This window comes from Coenobita brevimanus, chromosome 44 (genome assembly GCF_032717465.1).
Source record: "Coenobita brevimanus isolate Jiangsu-jjx chromosome 44, ASM3271746v2, whole genome shotgun sequence".
NCBI classification, from domain to species: Eukaryota; Metazoa; Arthropoda; class Malacostraca; order Decapoda; family Coenobitidae; genus Coenobita; species Coenobita brevimanus.
The window spans coordinates 10,795,964-10,820,674 of record NC_136997.1 but is presented as its reverse complement, the minus strand read 5'-3'; the positions used below and the strand labels follow the sequence as shown (position 1 = coordinate 10,820,674).

Sequence of the window (24,711 nt, the reverse complement as noted above, 5' to 3'; positions counted from 1 at the left end):
TTAAAGAAGTAAAGCAGTTGTTTCTAGATGAAACACTTGATAAAATAAAACACTGTAGTAAATGAATTTGAAAGAGTCTGAAATAAAAGTAAAGCATCTGTCGAAGACACATCCCCGGTACATTTCTACAGTTAGTATCCGAGTTGGGAAGGGTCTTTGAAGGGAGAGAGTTAAAAATGAGTGCACCTAAGTCCAAAGTGATGAGATGTAGTACAGAGACGGAACAGAACGAGATGAGAATAATGGTCGTAAGCATATACCTTTAATCTCAAAACAGATTCCACACTTGCACCGTTCTGTGATGATTTTTTTTTTTTTTTTTTTTTTTTTTAATAATGATCATGGCGGCGCAACTGCCAGGGTCATATGCCGCCGTATAACAAAGAAGTAAAAAACAAAAAACTAAAAACAGAGGATAAGCCACACAATCAAAAAGGAGAAATTCTAAATATCCTTAAGAAGTCCTGCCTCCTTCACAAAGGAGAGGGTTGCCCCTCCCAAGACACAGGCATCCTCCCCAAGCACGGAGGAAAGATGATACACACCACCATCCGATTGGTGGTCAGAGAGGAACCGACGCCGCAAATCCTCAAGACTAGGACACTCCACCAACAGGTGCCGAACAGTCAAGGGAACCAGACAGTCATCACAGAATGGAGGAGGAGCCCTCTCCATTAAAAAACCGTGAGAGAAACGGGTGTGGCCAATGCGGAGGCGGCACAAAGCAGTCTCCCATTGACGAGGAAGCCCTGGTAACTGAATGAGCCCACCTTCTGGCAAATCGAGCGCAACTTATTGGCACCCACAGCATCCCAATGCTCCTGCCAACAGCACCAAACCCTGAAGGCAATAAAGGAGCGCATATCTGCAGCAGGCAGACGATACAGAGGGGACTGTGCAAGAGGGGGACGAGCCGCTGCCGCCTTGGCCAGCTGATCAGCTCGTTCATTCCCTGCCACTCCTACATGAGCTGGAACCCAACAGAAATCTACACGACGTCCACGACGTCCTAAAAGGAAAAGCCACTCTAAAATGGATAAAACCAAAGGATGAGAGGGATTAAAAGACTCCATTGCAGAAAGAGCACTTCGTGAGTCACTAAAAACAGTAAAAGCAGTGGTGGGGAGAGTGAAGAGAATCTGAAGGGCTAATAAAATAGCAGTCAGCTCAGCCGTAAAAAACAGAAGCAGTCACAGGGAGGCTCCCACCTCGACAGAAGGTGGAAACACCACACCAAAGCCCACACCCACATCAGACTTAGATCCATCAGTATAAACTGGTATGGAGTCCCCATGAGAAGAGGCATGCTCTAAAAACAGAGAAAATAAAACCTGAGAAGGAAGGAAGGCCTTACTGGATGAGAAGAAACGACAAAATGTCACCCTGGGGAGAAGCCAGTAGCCCACCCTCGGGACACGATGGGGAGTGATCGGCACAGAAGGAACAGAGAAGGTAGACATAATTGACTGCACCCTGAAACCAAAGGGCTTTGGAAAGGATGGCCAAGTGGCAAAAATAGGTGACCGAGAATCTTGAGAGACCTTGACAAAGGGCACAGAGTCTGGGAGACGAGATAAGCGATACCAACATCTCATCAAAAGGGAAGAGCAGAGCAAGTCTAAAGGAAGGACACCAGCATCAGCCAACAAACTCGAAATCGGGGAAGATCGGAATGCCCCAGTGGCGAGACGAACACCAGCATGATGTATGGAATCTAAAATACGAAACCGGGCTTCTGAGGCAGAGGAATAAACTTCACATCCATAATGAAGTTTGGATAAAATCAGAGACTGATGCAAGAGGAGGAGGATCTTGCGATCAGCTCCCCAGTATGTGTGCGTTAAAACTTTCAAAAGACCCAATGCTCTGAGACACTCAGCTTTTACATACCTCAAGTGAGGGACCCAAGTCAACCGGCTGTCAAAAATCAGCCCCCAAAACCGGGTTTCCTTTAAACACGAAATACGACGCCCATCTAAAAAAAGGTTTGGGTCAGGGTGGACTCCACGAACGCGGCAAAAATGCATGGCAACGGTCTTCTTGAAGGAAAATCGAAAACCTCGTTCATCAGCCCATCTAGAGACACGGTTGAGAGCCATCTGCATCCTCCTTTCTGCCATTGACATCCGTGAGGCAGTGACAGAGATTGATAAATCGTCAACATAGAGAGAGCCACGAACACCATCAGGAGGCACAGAAATAACGCTGTTAATTGCCACTGCGAAAAGGGTAACACTTAGTATGCTCCCTTGTGGCACACCATCCTCAAGGGGACGTGCAGTAGACAGCTCACTCCCGACTCGGACCCGAATAAAACGATTAGATAAAAACTCCCGGATAAAAGTGGGGAGTTGCCCACGGAGACCAAACTCATAAAGAGATTGCAATATACCATGACGCCAGGAAGTGTCGTACGCCTTCTCCAAATCAAAGAACACTGTGATATGATGCTGGTTAGTTGCAAAAGCCTGGCAGATGGAAGATTCTAAAGAAAGGAGAGCATCTGTGGTCGACCGCATCTTCCGAAACCCACACTGGACTGGAGACAAGTAACCACCCTTCTCTAAGTACCACACGAGCCCACTATTCACCATCTTTTCGAGGACCTTACAAAGGCAAGACGTCAGCGAGATAGGGCGATAATTAGTGGCCTGCAAGTGATCCTTACCCGGCTTAGGGATGGGGAGAACCACGGCAACACCCCATGAGGTCGGAAACCCACCATTGCACCAAATTCTGTTATACAGTGACAACAGAAAATGAAGGGCTGCATCAGGCAAGTGGTGTAAGAAGGCATATGGGACATCATCCAAGCCTGGAGACGAGTCGCGACACTGCGACAATGCCATCTGAAGTTCAGAAGCAGAAAAAGCAACATTATATGACTCCTCCAGTAGAAGGAAAACCAATGCCCAAAGATTCCAGGTGCCGTCGGCGGCGTGCCGACGGGGATGAGGTGTCCTTCCTAGAGACATTAGCAAAATGAGCTGCAAATATCTCGGCAACAGACGAAGAATGAGCCACCACCACACCTGCATGAGATAAAACAGGAGGAGAGGGAATGGGAAATTTCCCTGAAATCTTCCTCACCCGTTTCCACACTTTTGTGAGAGGAGTCTGTGAAGAAATTGAAGAAACAAATGATGCCCAAGACTTCCTCCTAGCCTCCTTCATAACCCGCCGGGCATGAGCTCGGGCCCTCCTATATGCCGCTAAGTAACCAGGGTCACCTCGGTGACGACGAAGTCGGGAGAAAGCAGCACGTTTAGCCCAAACAGCAGAAGCACACTCATCAGTCCACCAGGGAACTGGACGGCAAGGAAAGTGACCAGCTGTTCTCGGAATACTCTGCAGTGCCGCCGAGTGTAGTAAGTCTGTGAAATACTCAACAGCAGCGTCAGTGCTGACAAAATCCTCCACACATCGGTTCGGGGAACACAGCTCCTCAAAAACTGGCCAGACCGCCCTATCCAAGCGCCAGCGGGGAAGACGACGCCGAGGCACACTCTGTGTCAATCTTAATAAAATAGGGAAGTAGTCACTGCCATGTAAGTCTGGTAACACAGCCCATGTAAAATTCAGGGCTATCCCTGCAGAGCACAGAGACAAATCAATAGAAGTAAAAATACCCGTTTGACTATGGAAGTAAGTAACTTCACCAGAATTTAAAATGTACAGGTCCACATCCTCCACAATGGAGGCTAACATAGTACCTCTAGCATCAGCTGTGGAGCCACCCCACAGGGGATGATGACTGTTCATGTCAGCCAGCAAGAAACAGGGTGAGGGAAGTGCCCGAATAAGATTTTCAAGATCAACCCTCTCAATAGTGGCACTAGGAGGGAGGTACAAGGAGCACACAGTATAACGACGGGGAAGGAAAATCTGGAGAGCAACAGCCTGCAGTGGAGTGTTAAGATTCACAGCAGTGAAAGGTATGTCACTGCGTACTAGAATAGCCACACCCCCACCATGACCCTGTCCAGGAAGAGGATCTGAATAAAAAACCTGGTAACCAGGTGGACTGGGAGGCGCAGCATCTCCAACCATTGTCTCTTGTAGGCAAACACACACAGGTGAATACTCAGCCAGAAGCCAACGGAGTTCCTCCCAGTTGGCTCGTAAACCACGGCAGTTCCATTGAATAATATTAGCCATTAAAACTATTGAAAAAAAAAAGGGCAGGGGAGAAGGACAAACAGAAAACCATAAAAAAAAAAATACTAAAAATATTAAAATGGAGGAACTATATACACAAAAGAAAGGGTCACTTAGTGGAAACCACTGAGCGACCCTGGGAGACAATCTTCTTGGTAATGCGGATACGCCCACTAAGGGGCTTGCCACGGGCAGCAGCATGGCTAGAACGAGGGCCTGGGGTCTGCAAAGTGTTGGGAGACTTCACAGACACCCGTCGCTGCCCAGCAGGAAAGGAAGAGCTACTCCGAACCCTGCCCGGGGCCCCCAGTGAACCAAGAGGTCGAGCAGGAGGGATTGGGGTCCTGGCCTCCAAACGTGGAGGGGGCAGGACAGGATCCTCAGAGGTAACCGGAGGAGGAACATTCGATTCCCCGGAGGAAGAGGTGCCAGACTGACCTGACACCCCAGAAGCCCCCGAAGACCCAGAAGCAGGGTCTGAGGGCTGTTGCACAGATGGACTAACTACAGAGGATGTGGACTCCACGACCGACACCTTGCTTGGAGGATCTTCAAGACTCAAAGACTCTGAGGAACCACGATGACGTTTAGCAAATGAAGAATGTGCACCATGACTACTAGGGGATACCATAGATGTAGAGGTCGAGTCTTGAACTGTAGCGGCAACCGTCACAAGTGCGGGAGATTGTTGCACTGGCATGGGATCGACAGATGAAGGCATAGGAGCTGAAACAACAGGAGGAACTCGAGTCTGCTGCTGGACAGGACGATGAGGACGGCTATGACCGGACAAAACTGACGCATAAGACACTCCGTTACGGAAAACAGATGACATGGCTCTACTCCTGGCCTCAGGAAAGCTTATTTTATCCCTATTACGGATGAGGAGGATCTCTTTCTCTAAGCAAAACCGGGCACAGTCTTTAGATGAAGCAGGATGTGCCTCGCCACAGTGCAAACAACAAACAGGTCCAGGACAGTCCTGTCCTGCATGAGTGGATGCTCCACAACTGACACACACCACTGGGAGGCCCTGTTGCAAACGACGACAGGCTCGCCCAACATGCCCGTACATCTGACAGTGGTAGCAGCGTCGTGGGTTTGGTACAAAGGGTTTGACCCTAAGGGACAACCAAGCCACCTTGATGGATGAAGGGAGAACAGTACAGTCGAACGTCAGCAACAAGGATGGAGTTGGGGTGAGTACACCATCAACCTTCTTCCGAAACCTCTCCACTTTGACAACCCTGTGGACCTGTAGTTCTTCAAGAAGCTTCTCTTCACTGTAGCGAAGTAAGTCTTTGGAGAAAACAACACCTCGACACTGAAAAAAGCATGAGGGACACAAGAAAACAGCGCATCCGGGTCCTTACACTGGGCAGCCAGCCGGGAACCCTCTTCAGGGGATGTAACCTCCACTAGTAGGCTACCATCCCCCTGAGGTGAAATCTTCGGCTCCCTCCCACAGATTGACATAATGCGCCGATGAACCGTAAAAATATCTAAATTCCCAATAGGTTGACCATCCAAAGTACGAATGGTGTAGTACCTTGTAAAATCAACCCTCTCAAAGACACCCGGCAGGACCTCATGGGCATGTCCACAAGATGTTGTTGTCTGTTGCCGGCTCTTCTTCTTTGTAGTGGCCACTGAATGCAAACCACTGGAACCAGGCAGGTATGGTTCCAGGGTGGCAATATGGGCCTCACCAGCCAGAGGCACATGAGGCGCACAGGAAGGAGACTCTGCAGGATGGTCAGGGACGGAACCAGGGTCGTCAGCTGCAAAAATATTACAAGCCATAATAAAAAAGAACCACCTTCATTCCCCCACCCCTCCACCCACCATGGAGCCCAACAAGGGGAGGCCATATGCCAGGGAAAGCACCACTGGCGACCCCAGAGGTAGTGGGGAAGTATGCGCAGGTAACCACCAAGGGACCCTGACAAGGGTGACTCCAGGACGATAGGAGTCACAAGGTCCCCCAGTGCCCGCTTGACCCTAAAGCCACTAGGTGACTAGCCTGGATGGCTAGCCAGTGACCAGCCGATTGACCTGGTCGGGCCCAACCAGGCCACCCGTCTAGCCAGAATAAGGGACCAAAGAGGTGTATTGCTAGCTGCAGGGCGCACCATGCAGCATCGCTCAACCACCAGGACTCCCGTCTCCCAGCATTACGGGACGCCACGCACGGCAAACACGTGGGGAGGCAACAGTCCCGCCCTAGATGACAGATGGGCAGGGACTGACATCACCAGTAGGCCTCCTCTACCAGTGATGTAGGGGGTGCTTGGTCCACAAGGCCGACAAATGCCAAACCCTACAAAGGTAGGCTTGCCTCCAAAGTAGGTGGCACTGCCAACCATGCTTCAAGCCCCACCACCACGTCAAGGTCTGTGATGATTTCTGAAGCTTGTGACGACGATGGACATTTTTGTACTTCCTATGTGATTTTTGATTGCCTTATGTATTCTGGGATGCAAGCTAACCATATGGAATATCCGCAGGCGTTCCACAAATGGCCATCAGAAAATAGGGGCTGCACTCCACTTTGAGAGTTTAGGAAAAAGCACACAGCCATAAGTCCCTTTGGGGAAGATTTTGAGGATGTGAAGTATATTTGTGTTTGGCATTGGACAGGGCAGCACATGGAGCTCAAAGACCGGAAGTAAATCGTAAGGTAAGGAGGTGATTAAAAGGGTTACTCGGGCCATTGAGAAGTGTACGGAAGTAAAGATCTGTGTCTATTGAGGTGAAGTTTGATAGCTTGAAGGCTGTATGATTTGCATGACGTAGACCTTGACGTGTACTTGTCCCGCATTGGAAAGTTCCTTGTCACAGTGGAGTGAACGGAGCTGGGGTCTGATTGACTGCTGCCTACCTTAAAAGCGCCTGGCAAGGCTGCCACATCGCTCCTGAGCATCCACTCTGTGCAATTTCCACACTGTGTCTTCAGACGCCCCATAAACTCAACGTACCCATACATAATGTCATGATTTAATTATTTATTTATTTGATTACTCATTTTACTTTATTACTTTCTCTTTCAGGTCATTCAAACTGGTAACTTATAAATATAGTATTAAAGAATATTACTTTTTCCTTTTCATTTCTATGAAATTTTCGTATTAGTTTTTCCATGCTGCATGGTGGTCCTTCTCACTTTTCCCTTGAGGTTTTGGAGGCTGGGGGAGCTACCTTGCTTCAGTATCCTTGTCCTTCAGCATGTAGAATAAGATCTCGTAGTCATAGTCTACACTGTAACAAACACCCTCGAAAGGACCATAAGGTCTGTTGCTGTTTGCGTTCCTTTGTATTCCTTTGCAATGCTGGGGACAGAAAAGGGGTGACTGTACTGGTGGTGATGTGCTTAAGGTTTCAGTGTGAATTGAGATTGATAGGGTAAGAAATGACGGTGAAAATTAAGTTTCAGATCCAATATTCACAAAAAGAATGTTTTTACCATTTTCAGGCTTGATTAGAAGGGGTCTTCACTTTTCCAGCAAAATTACTTCCTTTAGTTACTGAACCTGGGGTTTGCGAACCTCCCGGGGCTAGCAGGATGGCTTCTAGGGGGTACTGAGATGTCTGATGAAAATGTAGTAAAATCTTGAGAGAGAGAGAGAGAGAGAGAGAGAGAGAGAGAGAGAGAGAGAGAGAGAGAGAGAGAGAGAGAGAGAGAGAGAGAATGTCGCTTACAGAGTCGCGCATCAGGCTGGTTAACCTTTAAACAGCGCTCCGTGAGTGGGGTACTGTCGTAGTAGTCAGCTAGTCTTAGCTGATGCGCGTACTTGTTGCCCCACTGTCTCCAGATATTTGTGTTTACCTAAAGTAAGCATGTTCATAACATTTCTAATAGTGTGTTACTGTTTATCATAAAACGGTGATATGTATATTAGTGATTTTTTTACCATATGGTAATGATAATCATTACTTAATGATATTTCAGCATTTTGGAAACTAGTGTTTTTGACTGTGGTCGTTTGTGTGGTTGCTCAGCAGCAAATCTTGGATTTTATTGGTGTCGGAGGAGGTATGCACTTTCTAAAAGCTTTCTAGCTTCTGTTTGTTCTTTTGACATTGGTGATAATGTGATTACCTGATGGTGTTTTTATTGATTGATCATTTGTTATTATGATTACCTGAAGTTTGCGCCGTGTGATCTTACGATTTTGTTTATAATATGGCTTCTTGATGATGTTTTGACCGATCTTGTTACATTATGACTGGCTGAAGGTGATTCTACTAAGTGGTCTTACGACGGTGATGAAAATATGAGTGCCTGATTCTGTTTTTGGCATGAAATCTTATGGCGGTGGCGATATTATAACTGCGTGTCAATGTCATTTGCTTTATTTATGGTTTCGGTTACATGATCATTTTATTGCAATTCCAGATACCCTTATATCATCATCATCGAAGAAACGTCAGTTCGATGCAAGCTACATTCGGTATGGATGCACTACTATCGTCAATAACCGGTGTGAATTTCCGTAGTGAGTTATTTAGCACAAAATTTTATAATTGAAGTGCATTTGAATATCTGTCATCCGAATCTGTAAAGTAAAAATGTTGCCTTCTTCAAGCAAAAGGAAGAGGGACTGAAGCAAGCACCCACCGATCGTTCAGGACAGTTCAGTCAAAAAAATGAATGATTTTCTTGGAACAATGTATTTGCGTATACAACTGAAGGTGCACTAGCAATGCCTCCTGAAACAAGGCATCATCACTGTATGCATCACAGATGTGCTCTGACATCTAAAACTCTCCCACCAACGGTTAGTTCTAGATGAAGTTGTGCACATGGTAAATACCCAATACCACGAAGTTAAGCGTTCAGATACACGACTTTTAATCTACTGTGCCATGATTTTGGAGCAGATGACGAAGTGTCACTCTTTCACACGGAGGTTAACTGATTGCCACAGAGGACTGTGGTTTCAAGAGTAGAGTCACTGAGAGGGATTTTCAAATTCTTCAAACATGACAAGACAAACTCGTCTGAGCACACCAAGAAACTGTCAGACAACTAGTGGCTCCAGAAGCTGGCCTACTTGAAGTAAATATACTAACAACTAAACTCGTTCAACGTATCCCACTAAGGCTGTTTTACCACAGTGATTGATTTTATTAGCAAACTAAGATAATTAAATATGAAGCTGGAACTGTGGGAAAGGAAGGTCAGACGAAAATCTTAATATGTTTGAACACCTTAGTCTGGCACCTGATAGAAGCAAAGACGTTGGAAATAGACTTGTTGCATCTTCTGCAAACATATCTTTCTTTGCTGCGGCTAGAGTTATAGACTTCTAAGGACTGAGAAAGCTGGAATGCAAATTGATAAGAAACCCTTCATTGGTATGTGCACCTTCTCCCAGATAACATTCAAGAAGAAATTGTCGAGTTGGTGAACGACTCTGTAGCAAAGGATGCAATTGGAACACTTCCCATGACCAAACCATGGTCTAAAACGTGTGAGTGTTACTATGCTGTAGCTGACATTCTCTAGCATTTACCTGTATGTGGAAACTAAATATCAAGCATGGTTTACTGTGGAGCATAACCTTAAAGCATGTCTGTCTAATACTGATCCACGAATAGATATACTTGTTTGCATAAAACAGGCACATCCATCACACTGAAGTTTAATACTTGTTATCATATTGGCAACATAAATGCTTACTTGTCAAATAAAGTAATTATAATTCCGTTAGTCTTAATAAAGCTGTTAGAGTACCATTCTACACCGAATCAGTGCTATTATTAATTTTCTTTAATTCCGTTAGTCTTAATAAAGCTGTTAGAGTACCATTCTACACCGAATCAGTGCTATTATTAATTTTCTTCATGAAGTAGCCTAACTACAGTTTCATTCCTGAATAATATCATCGTACAATGAGTGTGATGCGAATGCATAAGTACATAACAAAGTTATTGCAGTATCAACCATTTGGTAATATCTGTTGTACTACTACTGCATAATGAATTAGTCTTATTATACTGTAATTCTGTATTCTTTGTCAGACTAATAGTGGTATGGGTCGATGGTTTGATGACTCACGGGGTACTTGGTACGAGAAGGGTTGAGAACCACTGGTTTAGTACTTAGTAAATAAGGAGGTGGGGAGAGGGATTCTATGATACCCTGCTCTCTCTACTATCGAATATACATGAAAACTGGTGTAAGTTAGGTCACAATGGTTTAGGTTAAGTCTGGTTAGGTTAGATTATGTTAGATTACACTATTTAAACGTAGACGCGACAAGTGACTCATCTAATATCAGTAGTTGACTAATCACTCCCACCTTAATTACTAGGTACAAAACGATGCATTTATGCATTTATTGTACTGACATAATTATACATGTTTATATGTACATACATGTATATAGATAAATAGAAAAGTAGATAAACTGACAGATTTATATATATATATATATATATATATATATATATATATATATATATATATATATATATATATATATATATCCTGAATATGGACTTCACTTCTCACTTTCCGGGCCTTTATTTCAGATTGCTAAAGAAAGTCTCTCGTTTCATCTATTAATTTCTTAATTTCTGACTGAATCAATGACTTGAGAATTTTTAACGCATATTGTAACCAGTGACAGTTTCGACACTGACGAAACATCCCCTCCTCAACTGTCCGAATCATCCCGAATCTATAAAATTAACTGAGGGGTACCCTCAAATTTCACACGAGAGAGTTAACATTCTCATTTTATATACCAATATCATCTACATGAGAAAAGATTCACCATAATAATGGATAATTCGCTGTTTGACACATTCGTGAAGGCAGAGTTCACGACATACTCTCAAATTACGGGTGTAACATAGCTGGTGCAAAAAAAAAAAATAAATAAACAAAAATAAATAAATAAATGAAATTAAAATAAAATATAACCTGCATCGACATATGTGACGTTTATTGCTAGGAGGTTCAGTATGGTAGAAGCAAACTCTTACGCTTTCACACACACACACACACACACACACACACATATATATATATATATATATATATATATATATATATATATATATATATATATATTATAAATATATATATATATATATATATATATATATATATATATATATATATATATATATATATATATATATGATAGCGAAAAAAAAAGACGCATTACAATTGGATGGAAAGCTTTCGGTAAACATAGAGACATTATGAAAAGTAGCTTGCCAGTTTGTATGAAACGAAAAGTATATAACAAATGTATAATTCCAGCTATGACGTATGGTTGTGAGACTTGGAAACTGACAAAATCAATGGAAAATAAACTAATTCGTTCTCAGAGAGCAATGGAAAGGTCAATGTTGGGAATATCTTTAAGAGACAAGCAAAGATCAACTTGGGTGAGAGAGGAGACTAAACTCAAAGATATTATAGAAGTTATAAAAGAACAGAAATGGAGGTGGGCAGGCTTTGTAGCAAGAATAAGAGATAATCGATGGAGCAAGAGGTTGATTGAATGGACACCAAGAGATGGTAAGCGTAACAGAAAAAGGTCAGACAGGAGGCGGAGGGATGAGATAGAAAAATTTGCAGGGAAAACGTGGCAAAGATTGGCTCAGTCAAGGAATTCGTGGAAAAGGTTGGGGAGGCCTTTGTTCAGCAGTGGACATGTAATGGCTGATGATGATGATGATGATGATGATCTCTCTCTCTCTCTCTCTCTCTCTCTCTCTCTCTCTCTCTCTCTCTATATATATATCTCCCTGTCCCCTGCTCCCAGCTCACACACACCCCTCTCTCATATACCTCTCCACTCCATCCCTCCATCTCATCCTTGACCTCCCCCTCCCTCTCCCACCCTCTACCTCACTCACATACGCTCTCCTCGTCAGTCGCTCACTCTCCATCCTCTCTACATGGCCAAACCACCACAATGTGTATCTCCTAACGCTTCCTATCACATCCACATCCACACCACAACGCTCCTTCACTTCCTCATTTGTCAGTCTGTCTCTTCATGTGACTCTACATGCTCATCTCAAATAACTATTTTCCACTGCTCTCACTTGAATTCTGTCCCTCCAACAAGGCCCAAGCTTCACTTCTATAAGTTAGAGCTGGTATCACAATACTGTCATGTAACTTTTCACTACCATGCTCACTTCCCTGTTTCTTATCACTGCTTTCAAGGAACCAGCAACCTTTCTTCCTTGTTGTACCCTTTCAAGCACTTCACTCTCTAAACTACCATCATTAGTCATCACACTACCCAAGTACTTAAACGCACTCACGTTTTCCATTTCCTCCTAATCCAACCTCACTGTACACTTACTGACTTCACTTCTCTCGAAGAGCATAACTTTACTCTTCACTACATTCACCTTTATATTCCGTTTCTTACACACTCTCCCAAACTCCCCCACGCCTTGCAGTTCCCCTTCGTCTTCACTTAACAACATAGTATCATTTGCAAACAACATTAGAGGGAGTTTCCAAACACTGCCCTCTCTCACTAGGGCCACTCCAACATCCACTGCCTTACTTTGTATCTCTTTCTTAACCCCATCCATATACAGATTGAACAACCACGGAGACATTGCACATCCATGCTTCAATCCAACCTTCAAATAGAAAAATTCACTCAGTTCACTATCCACATGCACTGCAGCCTTAGCACCCTCATGCATACTCTTCACGGCCTTCAACAACTTCCCATCTACTCCACATATTTTTAGTACTTCCCACAATCCTTGTCTATCCACCCTGTCATATGTTTTCTCCCAATCCACGAAGGCAGCAAAGAACGTCTTTCCCTTCTCTAAAAACTTTTCCACCAAAGATCTAAGAATGAATATCTGATCTACATAACCTCTTCCCTTCCTAAAACCTCCCTGTTCTTCTCCAACTAACTTCTCTGTTTTTTTCCCTAACTCTGTCAATAAGTATCCCACCACATACTTTTCCTATTACACTAAAATGACAAATGCCCCTATGATTACCAAACACTTCTTTTTCCCCTTTTCCTTTGTACAGGGGAATTATTATACCTGACTTCCAATCCTCTGGGACCCTACCTTCCTCCCAGGCCAATCTGCATATCTTCCACATCCATTCTACAACTATCTCTCCCCCATGCTTCAGCTTTTCACCACACACTCCATCAATTCCTGGGGCTTTCCCCATTATAACTTTCTTCATTGTTTCCACAACTTCCATCCTACTGATTTCTTCTTCTCATCTCACATCCCTCCTTCTCTCAGCCATTCCCCAGCCACTTATACTTGCATTACTTTCATTCTCTATGTTCAACAATTCCTTAAAATGTTTTCTCCATCTGCTCACTTTTTCTCCCTTATCCACTAGTATTCTTTCATTTTTTTTTCTCACCCCCCAGCTAACTCCTTTGGCACCCTGTCTAACTCTCTTTACCTCTTTCCAGAACATTTTCCAACATTCCCTCCACTTTACACTCAAATTCTTTCCAAATTCCTTAGCCACTCTCTTTCTCTTATTAATCTTTTCACCTCTCTCATCCTCTCTACATGTAACTCTCTCTTCCATCTCTCAACTTCTTCCACGCCGTGGTTTCTCATCCACTCACTGTATGCTTTCTTCTTTTGTGCCACAGCCTCTCTCACCTCTTCATTCCACCATGATCTTCTCTTCACCCACACACGACCTCACATGCTGCACAGATTTCTTCTGTGAATATCTTGCACACCTCTCCCACGTCCCCCATCTGCTCCAATCCATATTTACCCAATCACTCCTCCACTTCCCTCTTATATTCTGCCTTTTTTCCGTCCTCTTGTAACCTTTCCACCCTCCTTGTATGAAATACTTCCTCCTGTCCATCCCTGCTTCTATTTCTCCATTTCATTTGAATTTTGATTCTGACCACCACCAAGTTGTGGTCAAAATGTCCAAATCCCCAGCCTCTATATACTCTTGCATGCATAACACACCTTCTCATCCTTTCATCCACACACACACATAATCACTCCTTGCCTTCCGTTCATTCGGTTCACCATCCATTCTTCTCATCACTCGCCAAGTATACCTATGGATCATTTTATGCCTGAAGAGGGTATTGGCTATCACCAACCCTCTCCCTGCACAAATGTCCACTAAAGCACTGCCATTCTCATCCATCACTGCAGGCACACCCCCCTCACCAACTACTCCATCCACCTTCACATTCAGTACTTTTCCATTCATATCTCCAATCAAAAGCACTCTCTCATTCCTTTCAAACTTTTCCATGCATGCTTCCACATTTGTCCAGAACTCTTCTCTCACTCTGCTTGCACGATCTTGCATTGGCGCATACATGCACACAACCGCCCACATTTGTAGTCCAACTTTCAGTCTTACCCACACAATTCATGAGCCAACCAATCCATACTCTTTTATACTCTCCTTCCATCTGTTACTCACAACACACACTCCTTCTTTTGCCCTCTCATTCTCACCTACTCCCGCACATATACCCCATCCATGCTCCCATTCTCTCATACTCTCACCTCGCCATTTAATTTCAGTTAATCCACATACATCCACTTTCACACTCTCAAGCACCTGGACAATCTCTCTTTCTTTCACCTCATCACTTGCACCCCTTACATTCCATGTACCTAACCGTACCATGCCCTTTGTTCGGTCCTTAGTCGTCATCTTTTGGTCAGTCCTGGTCCGAGGTTTCTTGTTCGTATTTTTAGGTGATTGTTTTCCGGGGAGGGACACTAACCCTCCGCCAACCCACCTGTTGTCACATACGGAACACGTGTTGGTTGGTTATAAGGTTACCACCCAGCTGTATATATATATATATATATATATATATATATATATATATATATATATATATATATATATATATATATATATATATATATATATATATATATATATATGTTGTTTTGTGAATTTAAGAGCTTCTCCGTTCCTTTTTCTTTTCCTAGATTGTCACAATGTTTTGACTTCTTGTTTCTTCCACAAAGTGGAACACTGTCTGCTTACTGCCTAAATTTTTCTCCCAATTTCCAAAGTATATACATCACTATTGTGTCTGCTTCAAGTCACTACGATGGTTATCTCTTATGAAAGTTTTCATTGTCTACCTGCGGAGTACTTTGTTAGAGTATGAGAGAATAAGTATGTCACAGTACAGTTCATTAAGGTATAGTGTGTATAACATTACAGCAGTGTGTGTGCATTAAAACAGTGTGAGCCATAGTATAGTAGTACAGAACAGTACAGTATATAATAGTACAACATAATGTGTAATACATTATTGTGTGGGCTAACGCAAAATGTTTATTACAGGTTATGGTGCACTACTGCACCATAGTAAGAACTACATTACAGTGTGTACCATAGCCTAGAATGCGCTACAGTATAGCCTTTGGGAGAGAATAGTGTGGAACAGTGTAGTGTTTTGGATGGTACAGCGTCTGACAGAATAGTGTGCGGTGCCGTGGTTGTATACTGTAGTGTAAGGTATAGTCTGGGTGCTGTAATAAGTGGTATGCTATGCAGTATTGTTTGTAGTATAGTATAGGGAGTACTACAGTATACGGTATTGTGCTGCAATCTAGTGTGCACAATATTCTGCACGGCAGTATCTTGTCAACTACATTACAGTATGCTCTACCTTTTAATGTGTGCTGCACAATAGTTTGAAGTACAGTATGCAATGCGTGCCTCACCAGTCAGTACTGAGGATTTAGTGATGGAGGCAGCCACAGCAGGGACGAGGACCAGATATAGAAGGAGCAGGCAGAGTTGCTTGGTTGAGGGTGTCATGGTGAGTGAGGCAGCGCCGCCTCCGCTCTCACCATTACACTCGTACAGTGCTCACCTTTAAGAACAACGAGACCTTTCTCTTCTCGCCAAGTCGCATGTCTGAATACACCATTGAACAGCTAATCTGCCTTTGGAGATAAGCCTGCTGAATTATTATAACACAATCAGCATAAGGACTGCTTGTTGTTGAATCCTGGTTCATGTTAGTGATTTACTTATCAGAGGTCGTGCAGAGGAAAACTTTCTTAAAAAAAAAAAAGAAAAAAAAAAAAGCCACATTCTGTTTTGTGCAGGGAAGGAAAAAAAAAGGATATGGGAGGAAGGAAGACAGTAATGTTATTTTCTTTTCAGTATCACGACAGTCTGTATCAGTCTTATTGTTTCCTCTTTCACTGGCCAATATACACACACACCACAAAGCCAGCCAGAAGACAGGGCGTGTGTGCTGGGCATTCTCCAGGCTCTATCTTCCCTCTTACTATTTTTTAAATCAGTCCACACCCCACTGACAGGGCTAATGTATGGCCCGGCCTGCACTACAGGTGCAGGAAATCTTTAAACGAACGAACGAATGGCCATTATATAGCATAACTAGTAATATAAAATAAGTTAATTTTTCTCCTCCTTCACGTATCTGATAATGCAATGTACATCAAATCATCTGTCCTTAATATTATCAGTTGAGCGCCTCGTACGTGTATGTAAAATAAAGTTCGTTGCCCAATTATATTTCTACTAAATTCTAATGCGAAATAGAATGTTTAGTGAGAGATGTAAAATATTAACCTTTTTTACATGACTGATTTTAATGCTGATAAAAAAATAAATAAATAAATAAATAAATACTTGAGGAAAAGAACCCATTCTCTGGACGCTCTGTTTGGGGAGGCGGTGGCTGAATTGGTAGAGGGGCGGCCTGCAGTCTTAATGGACCCAGGATCGAATCCTGGCTGGGGCAGGGATCAGTTTAAGAATTTGAATTTCCTAAAAGCTGACTTTCCTGATCTACCAGATGACCCGCCGACATGTCGTAAAAATTCCCCCGCTAATACCAATACACCAGTCCTGTATGACAGACCCCTAGCATGTATTCTGTATGGATGGTGGGTGTTAGCGCCGAAGTGGTGACATGTGGAGGTGTAGGGGGACTACTGGCCTTGGGATAGGCCACCGTCCCCGAGAAATAGGCCCTGAAGCCTTTGCCTAAAGTCGGACACGTACAATATATATATATATATATATATATATATATATATATATATATATATATATATATATATATATATATATATATATAATCATCAGCCGTTGAGGTCCACTGCAGGACCGGCCTATCCCTACCGAAGCAGGGACGATGCAGCCAATGTATTTCTACCTAGTGGCTTAGGCTGTCTGGTAGAGACTATAGGGTGAGAAGTGCTTGTAAGTGTAATTGTAGTGGGTTTGGATGTGTGTGTGTGGTCTGTGAACAAAGTGTAATCGGCCCGCCTTAAGCCGACTGGGTGCAACCATACTAATATGCGACACTGGTTCAACCACAGTACCCCCTGTGTCAGCCAAAGTGGTCAGTGGCTTGGTGAACGCTTCCCAAAGTTTTTACAACCCTTGTGGGAGGCGAACCCGCTCTCACCAGCGTGCGACACGCACACTCTACCACTGTACCACAGAGGCTCCATATATATATATATATATATATATATATATATATATATATATATATATGCGCTCAAGAAAAAGCATAGATAAAATTTCATTAGGTAAATTTCCTTTTCTTTTTCCGTCATGCAATAGAAGGAAACTAGTCAAAAAGAGTAGAAAATTTGTTCTATGCGATGGGAGGAAAACACATGGCGACCTAAAGGCACGTCACGTGCTATATTCTCTTAGAGCCATGAGACATTGTTATTTTTATTCTTTCCATCTCCAGGCGACGTAAGTCAATTTGAAAGAAGACTTTTCCGAATTAGATGCTTTAGATATAGTCTAAACAATGATTTAGAAATGTCAGTTCATTACGAGACGTGTTTCTTAATTTAAATAAAACTCACCTGCTACCAGCAGAAGTATAGTGATAAGGGCGCCACGCACCTTCTAGGGGCTAATGATGACGGGATACGCTTGATTTGAAGTGCTGAGGAAGTAATAGACAGGTAAGAAAAATAAAATGAATCAGATTTTCTCCAGTTTGCAATGTCATTGGCCATATAATATATCGCTTTTACTTACCGTTTTAAATAGCTACCTCTTTATACCTTCCCATCCAGTTGGTTAAAGACTGAAGTTTCCAATGAACACTGGACCATTTTATAAATATGGTAGTTCAGTGATCTTAGACATCAGTCAAGGTGAAGGCCATAATTATGTTGAGAGTGCTGATCCAGATCACGAGATGGACAGAGGGGGTTATTTCATGTAGCACCACCATAACTGTTGGCGGGGCAAGGCTCGACTCCCTGCACCAATCAAAAGGTTATTTACGCCTATCAAAAGGTTATTTACTCGTAGTGTAGGCCTACTGTATATTTCATCATTGTATTTATAAACCATCTGAAGTCCACTGGTGAACATCGACCATGCATATTCTACATGACTCACTGCTCTGTCTTGAAGCCCACGTAATGTCTGTATACTCCTGTCTCTTGTTTGGTTCATTCTTCACCTTTACCATTCTTTTTCTGTGTCTGCCTTCCTCCCTTCCCGTTTCTACCATCCTCCTGTCACTTCAGGTGACTCGACACTGAGTGACAAACCTAATAGTTTCATACAACCCATGAAACCATTAAAAAGCTGGGTGGGAACCATAAATCAAATAAGAGGATGATGTGAAGCCTACCATGGTGCCCCTGTTAACTGGGTGAAGAAAAGCAAATGCGCCAACCATCCATGCCGCAAACCTCCACACTTCCCCAACACGAGGTCTAGCAAGGAGCTGTACACCGCATGGGAACATCTGTTCACTGCATGGAACAGCCTGGCAAGGATGATTGCTTGCCTGCGATTGATGGGTCTGCTTGGTCAGACAGACCGGAGTTACACAACAACAATACCGGCTATTCATCATCCACATCTGCTATGTGGTCATTAGTGTTTTTGAAGTTACTGCAGCAGTGTGATTTTATTTTCAATCTCTTATCTTCTTTTCTAGTTAAAAGCCCTTCCCATGCCAAGTTTGATGTTTATCTTTTTCGATGTTATACCCAACAGTCTATACGAGTATTATGTGATCAAATAGTACCGTAAAGCACCCTAATCTGTGTGGGGCTCGAAACCTCCTCACCACTGCGGGTCTGAAGTGGTGTAATGGGTTCAAACCCCACACAGATCAGGGTGTTTTACGGTATGATAGTATCATAAATTGTAATATATACACATTCTGATTTGTCCTTTTACTTGTATTACTGCCCTTTTGTCTTTCAGAGTTATTGCTGCTACTGATGTCTGCATTGGTCTAAGCACTCCTGTTGTTAATCCTCATATTTTTCTTGTATTTTCACACATTATATCTCAAGACGAAAGTTGAAAGTACGTATAAATAAAACTGCACTAATTCGTCTTCCCTGGGTATTTGGCATTGGAAAAATATGGGGTTTACCAAATTACCCTACAAACTAAATCATCTTCCTAAAAATCCGCATAATTACCAAGTATGCAGGAAATGATGAAAATCACTAGTCTTACTGTCGTTCTTCGTTGATGCAAAAGTGATTCAAGTGTTATATCAAAAAATAAAATGATTTTATGTGACAAATGTGCTCTGCTGAAAGCTTGGAGTGTAGTATTCAACTTGTAAACAATATCCATATACATCAACATTTCCATCAACCTTCTTACCAGTAAAGTCGGCTTGTTATCTTCAGTACTGGGAACGCTACTAATAAAAAGTAGCGGCGCTCCTATTCCCGTTACTAGCTCGAAAAAGTAGTGGTGTTACTGGTTTCGCTACTTGATACGAAATGTAGCGGCACTCCCTCTACTTTCAATAAGAAATAGGTACACCAAGGAAAGGTTAAAAAAAAATCTGTTATATAGCAATACACTATATACTGTTTTGATAATATTAGTCAGTCTGAATGCTTATATTGAGTACCACTAATGTCAATATATACTTATATTGAAAAAATATATATATGCATGTCAGTGTCACATTAATGACGCTTAGAGCCAAAGGTACAGGAAAAAGCTATTTACTGTATAATGTAACAAATGTTCTTTTACATTGTTACCTAGTATACCTACTGAAAGTAACATACGTAAATAAAAGGCAAAATAATGTGGCCTACCATTGATACATATTATATAGATTTATTATATTTTCAATGATACCTATTTAATATATGTATGAAAACTAAAGTAAAAATGAACTGGGGCTTTCTTTTAAAAGCTATTTATACAATAGCAATGTTTTTTCCATTACTTTAAACTGAAAGTAACATACTGTTACGAAATAATAACGTAGTGAGTAAGAATTTGTCTGAAAGAGAGGGTGAGGGGGAGACGAGAGTTAGAGACGGGGATAGTTAGAGGTGTGTGTGTGTGTGTGTGTGTGTGTGTGTGTGTGTGTGTGTGTGTGTGTGTGTGTTTTAGCATTGCCTACATCTAGCTGACATCCTTATTTATCTTGAGGAAAGCAATCTTTGCCAGTTGCAAGTTCAATACTCTGGTCAGTACAGGGGTTAGGTTCCATAATAAGTATTGAAATGCAACGAAATTTCGAATAATCACAGTCTGCTGACCACGGCAGAACTGAGACTGGCTAGTCTGGCTCGCACTCCATCCCCGTGCTGCTCGCCAAGCTCCCAGTTACTAAATTTAAATGATCGATAATTAACTAGCAAATTCCTGTCTAATTATTGCACATTACTAATAAATAATATTTAGTAAATTACTGATGTAATGTAGAACAAACATCATTAACCCCTTAACCGCGGGGCAACACTTTTGTGACGCTCGGATGCAATGGATCATATCGCGGGGCATCACTTTTGCGATTCTGTGTTATTTTGAATTCGCCAGGGCTTTGAATTGGTTGCATGTATCATCTCTCAGTACTGCCAGTGTCTAACAATAGTCAGTGCTGCTACTGTCATCTGTACTCCCATCCATTGTTGACAATTTAGCCATTTCTCCCCGTTCTTGATTCCCCTCCCTACCTCCCCTCCATTACCCTTTCCTCCTGCCTGACCCAACTGTGCCGCTCTAGGCAAATCTTGCCCGGATTTTCCACTCATTTCATCCATTGGAATGAGCCCTATGCCTTATTCTCATACAAAATAATATATATAAAAAAGAAAAAAGGTAATTGATAATGCCATACACCTGGCATTGGCTAATTATCACCTGGCAACACCCCACGTGCACTCGTTTGCTAATTTTCCCTGTTTATTTCCCCTTGAAATATGCTGTATGACCTGTTCTCATAATAAAAATATATATAAGAAAGGAAGGGAGAAGCCTAAGTGATATTACATTCACCTGGAACTACCTAATTTCCTGCCAATCATTTTGCAGCATGTAAATTAGCAGCTGTCACCTCGCTGACGTTTTCAATCCTTGGCGGCCCCATATATGCCTCGTCATTCAGTTCAGAGTTGTCTCTTGAGATGAAAGCACATAGCACTCGCGCCCCTCCATTTCCACTGCTTCTAGAGGGCCCTGTGACCTCTACCCCTACTAAACCTCGTGTGGGAAGGGGTAAAGGACTAAGTGACTCTGCTGTAGAGCGTGAACTGGATAATTTATCCATGATAATGATGGACAGTGACTACAATCTTTCTGGTGAATCGTGTGATGAGCCAGTGGAGGAACTGGTGATACACTACGAGTGGTTCTGTGTCCCAAGCTCATCCTGGCTCCAAGGGAAAGGAGCCCTTAGTTACTGGAAGTGACAGTGTATAACATAGTGTGAATAAAACAGAAATGTAAATAATTACTAATATAAGAATATGAGTACAAATACTTGGAGTAATAACAGTGAAAGCTTTGCTCTCTACGCTTGTTTACTGAACGAGAAAGTTAGTGCCTGGAGTGAAAGTAAACTACTATTACTGAAGGAAACTTATGGATAAATACTGCATATATATATATATATATATATATATATATATATATATATATATATATATATATATATACACATGTGTAATAAAGTAATAGGAATATAAGGTGTGAGTGTGTTTATGAATAATAAATGTCAGAATACCAGCGGGGAACGAGCGCAAGTAGGAAGCTCGTACCTGCTCGTAATTTTCATTGCTTTCACGGTGTTTTTTTTTTGTGTGTGTATGGATTCCAAACTACTTGATAATCATAGAATAGTGTTTCTAGTGATAATATCAGGCTGTGGTAATCATATTACGGGGTGTCGGGAAGTTTAAAGTGGAGACTTCGATACCCAACTTCAGAAGTCTCCACAAGTCCTACGGTAGTCGACGAAGGCTCAACAAACATCCCAGGAGAAAGCTGAAGGTATGTGCCATATGCATATATAATTATAATATTCTAGGACCAATAACTGATTTTTTGCAAATATTTTTAAAAAGTCAGTCGGAGCGCGAATATCCCCGCGTGTGGTGCACGGATCGTCTCCGACATGCCCGCGCTTAACGGGTTAAAGGGCACTTACGCTGTGTATTTGCTGCGATACATGCCTTTCATCTTATCATTTAACTCGCCACTGAAGGACATGCAGAGAGTGGCAGGCCCAGCTGGCAGGGGTCGCTCGAAGGTGAGAGTAGCAGTTTCTGTGGAAGGGGACATGTCTGTGGAGGCTGGCTTCACCACCTCACCATCACTCAGCTTCAAACTTATGTCACGCAGGGTAAGCTCCAGTGTGTTGAACTTTATCTCACGAGTGGCTTCTTTGATCTGCGAAAAAAAGTAAGGTACAGAATTATCAGTGCTTAAGTTGGCAATGAAAGCTTTCCATTTGCAAGGAAAATGTAGTTAGAACCATTTATAGGTGTAACAGCAGATACAAGGAGGAGGGTGACTGATGGTGAGATGCCAGTACTGTATGTAAAGACAAGTACAAAAACTGAGTGACTCAAATCATAAATACCCTCTCATGATAGTTCCCAGAAGAAAGTAAGCCATCAAGGATTCTGAAAGATAAATATATAGCTATAGCTATTAAAGGTCAATACATATTACCCCAATCTTGTACAGATATAAAAAAACAATAAAGATATATACAGTAGCTAAAAAAAAAATAAGGATCTGATGGGGAAACTCCAACAACTTCCAAAATTACACATTCATATTGTTATACCATGGGGAAATATTATGGTCTTGCAAAACTAAATTTGGTTAAAAGTGCTTGTTAATCAAAACATGACATACTGTAAGTAGAGGAAAAAAAAATGATGCTACAAATAGCCATATGGCACCCACACATGAGTGGACGAACAACCACGTCCCAGCAGCTATTGCCTATGGTCTCATACTGTTTCATACAGAGAATGTACATACTTTTTTTTTTAGCTACTGTATAAGCCAAAATTCAACTGTAAATGACTTCTTACATCAAGTGAGACTTCTTCACAGCCCTAGAAGATGCACTTGACCAAATTAGGCTGAAGTGTGATGCTGTAGTGAGTTGGCCGCACTGTTCCTGGCAGGCGTTCAAAAGGTTTTGGCTCCGGCATTTTGATGAGGAATGTGCGTCACACAACACTGTCAAAAAAGCATGCATTACCGGTAATGTCTACACAGTAACAGTATCAAGCATATTGCAACTTACATAAATCTCCAAGCACTAAAACTTATTTAAGCTGTTAAAATAGTTAGCTCCTTCTGTCCAAAGACATCTCACCTATGCTAAATGTCACCTGGCATTAGCTCATGTATAATGCAAACGAAGTCCTGGAGATGAAGGGGCTGGCAGAAATTAATTCAAACCACTTCAGTCCACTGACATATCTTGTGTGTTGAACACTGTGCTGTACTACTGACTGGCAATACTCAGGATGTGATAAGACAGAGATCCTCTGGGCTATGGGTTTAAAGTGTCTACAGCTACCAATACTTTACACCATGAGGAAAACTCCAACTATCCATAGCAAACAGTCAGAGGTTTTGTGTTTTACAGTATTTGAATAAACTTCATTAACTATCAGTTCTAAGTACCAGTACATTTAAACTTTTGGAAGATGGCCTATGCCAACTTACAACCTTTTCCTAGCAGTGTAGGTTTGGAAAGTACATTTCCATCCAGCCACAGATTGAGACAGAGAGTAACCAAACTCAATCTTACTTCACATAAAATGGATCAGTGCTCTCATTATCATAGAAATGGCCTAAGAAAGTTGAAAATGCAAATTTTGGTGGTACCTTTTAAATTTAAAGAACCTTCTCTATCTTAAGCTGGATAACATCTTATGGGTTAGCCTGAATAAAACACTCAGCACATAGGCTAATCAGGATGATGGGGTAATCCTGCCATACATGACCACTGTACAAAGCATGATTCCTTCAGTCCAAGTACACAATTTTTTCTTCATTCTTGTGGTCGCCTGACATTCTTTAGTTTACTATGAACTTTTTGAAAATGGAGGTGCTATATACAGCCTTCCTCAACCCAAGCTCAATAAATCTAGCAGGAAGTACCACAAGTAAAACAATACAGCAGACTTGTTTTGCATAGTTAATGTACCAGTATCCATGAAAACTAAGCACAAAATGAATCGCATCAAACTGTTCCACAAGATCCATTGCTTGCTGGTAAATCTGGAGGAGGAAATCCTGAA

The 24,711-nt window shown here is 42.2% G+C and overlaps 1 protein-coding gene across 1 annotated transcript in view; it reads right to left on the bottom strand.

The window, feature by feature from the left end:
- Window positions 1-7,144, bottom strand: part of LOC145397972 (glutamate receptor ionotropic, delta-1-like) — a 336,085-nt gene extending 328,941 nt beyond the window's left edge. The window contains exons 1-2 of the mRNA XM_080270947.1: window positions 7,040-7,144; window positions 5,868-5,939 (exon numbers count right to left, since the gene is read on the bottom strand). Of these exons, the coding sequence (XP_080127073.1) occupies window positions 5,868-5,939; window positions 7,040-7,144 (177 nt within the window). The remainder of the gene's footprint in view (window positions 1-5,867; window positions 5,940-7,039) is intronic.
- Window positions 7,145-24,711: the final 17,567 nt, after the last annotated feature.